The following is a 2,729-nucleotide window of genomic DNA, read 5'->3' as shown; positions in this document are numbered from 1 at the left end:
TGGCTGGCCGGGGAGATTGGCTGTGGGCATCTCCTGCATTAAGAGTCTGCCCTCTGGTGGTCAGTGCGCATCATAGTGACCAGTCGTTCCGTCATAATGGTCACTTAGGCTTTTATATATATAGATTATGCTCTGACAAAAACTATTTTGCTCCTCCTCCAAAGGATGGATGACTGACAAAGAAACTGATAAGACAAGCTATCAGTTATCTCCACAACACCTCAACTGTACTTCAATACCATTCTAACCATTAAGACAAGAAAGGGGTGGGGCAAGGCATTCTCAGGGGGCAGGGAGAGAGCAAAATTGGCAGCAGCCAGCAATTCTATCCTCTTTGACCCTTTGAAATGAAAGCATGCAGCCTAGGGGTCTGAAATAGGGTGAAGGGATTCATTTAAGTAGCCATGAATCTCTTAACTGAAACTAAACTATCATGGACTTAACCCTACAAGATATTATATTTTCGAAAATGTCCAACATTTTAAAGTATGAAACAAACGTTGTGGATGGAGAGAGAAAAAGACTAACCTTAGAACAAACAAAATCAACTAATGTAGCTTCTTCTTCACCTATGTATTCTATAATTTTCTTATTAATCCAAGGTCTAATTCGTCGTTCCATCAATATCTGAAAAATAAAGTACGGTTACTAAAGTAAAGAAAAATTTTATTACACTTAAAAAAAGTCTACAAACTTGTGGTTTTTTCATAACATTAAAATATAATCTTTCACACTAGGAGAGTTATATATCAAGATATATTTACTTCTAATTTATGAAGACTTCAAGTACCACCACTATTTTCCCCAATAATTTACTAAATTCTCAGCAATGTCAAGATTCCAGCTACATTATCATCACTACTTGTCATTAATGGCATCAACTGAATTTGTATGCTATATTCAAAACTACTTACAATAAAATGGTGAAATACAATTTACTACTCACAGAGTCCACAATAGACCAATCCAGGGGATAAGCAAAAAGCTCAGGTTTGGCTGTAGGGATTTTCTCAATGAGACTCTTAATGTGTTTGCGCTTTTCTTCAGTGTTTACGGTGCCTTTGGCAGCATTTTTATCATCTTCACCATAATCCAAGGGAACCAGTTTCCTTTTTCGGGGTACATCATCACTGTCTTCATCCTCAAATTTGTTAAAGACACTATCTACAGGGAGTTTCTTTCTCTTCACAGAATTAGGTTGACCAGGACTATTGGAAGCACCTATAGTAAAAACACTCTATTAGCATGATGACTTTATTTTGAAATGTTACATTTTATAACCCACCATCCCCTCAAAAACAGTGCAAAATATAATTTCACAAGTCTCAGAGAAAGATCCCAACTGTAAAAAATAACTCACTACTCACAAGTGCTAGAAAATTTAACTTTTCATTTCTTCTCAGAACTCGAGGCAGCTGCAGATATAGGAGCACTAGTAGAACTATGAAAACAATAGTGAGCTAGAAAGGCATTTTCGAATTTTTTCTATCTACCTACCAAGCAGCACATATTTATTTTTCCTTAAGGCAAAATTCAGGAGTTTGCAGAGGGAAAAATAAAGACAAAGGAAATAAATGCTAACATACCCAGTTTAAGACTCAGTCCTATTTTTGGCCTATGCTCCTCAGGTTGTTGTTGATCTGGCGAATTTTCATGAGGAATAATAATACCACAGGGAGACTCATCCCCAGGAGTGTTGGGGGTTGCATTGCCACTGGCAGAGGAAACAGATGGGGCAGAACTGATGGGCCTCAGAGTTGGTTTAAGACAGGGCTTCTGCTCTGGCTCTTCTTCCTCTTCCACGGGTTCCTCTCGTTTTTCTTCTTTTTCTTGCTTTTCTTCTTCCTCTTCCTCTGATTCTGGTTCTTGCTTTATTTGTGGTTGTCTGCGCCTTTCAGCCTCTTGTTCCATCTAAAAGAAAAAAATAATCTAACTCAGACCACAACTATACTCAATTCAACTGGCTTTTTGTTTTGTATCTATAATGAAAAAAGCATAATATGCTAATTTGACCGGATGTCCTTCCAGACAAAGCCACAGTGGGGAGGGATGAAGCAGAGGTGGCAGAGGGCCCCCCCCCCGCCCCCGGCCGTGGCAGCAGTGGGGGCCAGGGCCAAGGCCCTTGCATGAATTTCGTGCATCAGGCCTCTAGTTATCTTTTAAAAAATCTCTATTTTTTTTTCATTAGGAATAGTGGAAAACATTGCTCACTTCTATAATCAGAAAGCTAAGTAAATCTGTAAAGTAGATGAGATACTTCGAAAATTTTAAAAAAGATTTTACAAATATTCTTCAGTGGTGTTATATAAAACTTCAGATTAACAAAGGTAAATACATAATAAATAGCTCACTAATTCAAAATGAAAAGTATGTTTTTATAATTTCATTAAGGACATTATAACCAGAGTCCTGGCTGGGTGACTCAATTGGTTCGAGTGTCATCCCATACACCAAAAAGATTGCTGATTCAATTCCTGGTCAGGGCACAGAACTAGGTTGCGGGTTGAATCCCCATTCAGGGTGGGTGCAGGAGGCACCCAATTGATGTTTTTCTCTCTCTCTCAAAAAAAAAAAAAAAAAATTTTTTTTCAATAAAAATGTGTCCTTGGGTAAAGATTAAAAAAAAGAAAAATAAACTATAGCCAGAAATTTTTTGTTTTGTTTTTATAAATATACTAGGGGCCCGGTAAATGAAATTCATGCACTGGGGGGGGGGGGGGGCGGAGTGT

General features: G+C 38.0%; 1 protein-coding gene across 10 annotated transcripts in view; it reads right to left on the bottom strand.

Annotated features, from left to right (window-relative positions):
• The window catches only part of RBM25 (RNA binding motif protein 25), a 47,082-nt gene that overhangs the window by 6,984 nt on the left and 37,369 nt on the right, over positions 1–2,729 (bottom strand). For 9 of the 10 annotated variants that reach the window (XM_014539310.1, XM_005865806.2, XM_014539313.1 and 6 more), the window contains 3 exons: positions 1,587–1,911; positions 947–1,221; positions 529–627 (listed from right to left, as the gene is read on the bottom strand). In XM_014539310.1, coding sequence (XP_014394796.1) covers positions 529–627; positions 947–1,221; positions 1,587–1,911 — 699 coding nt within the window. Of the gene's footprint in view, positions 1–528; positions 628–946; positions 1,222–1,367; positions 1,442–1,586; positions 1,912–2,729 lie in introns of those variants that run through there. The other variant, XM_014539315.1, reaches the window with a different exon arrangement.

Source organism: Myotis brandtii, unplaced genomic scaffold (assembly GCF_000412655.1).
Source record: "Myotis brandtii unplaced genomic scaffold, ASM41265v1 scaffold213, whole genome shotgun sequence".
Lineage (NCBI taxonomy): Eukaryota > Metazoa > Chordata > Mammalia > Chiroptera > Vespertilionidae > Myotis > Myotis brandtii.
This window is presented reverse-complemented; position numbering and strand designations above follow the sequence as displayed.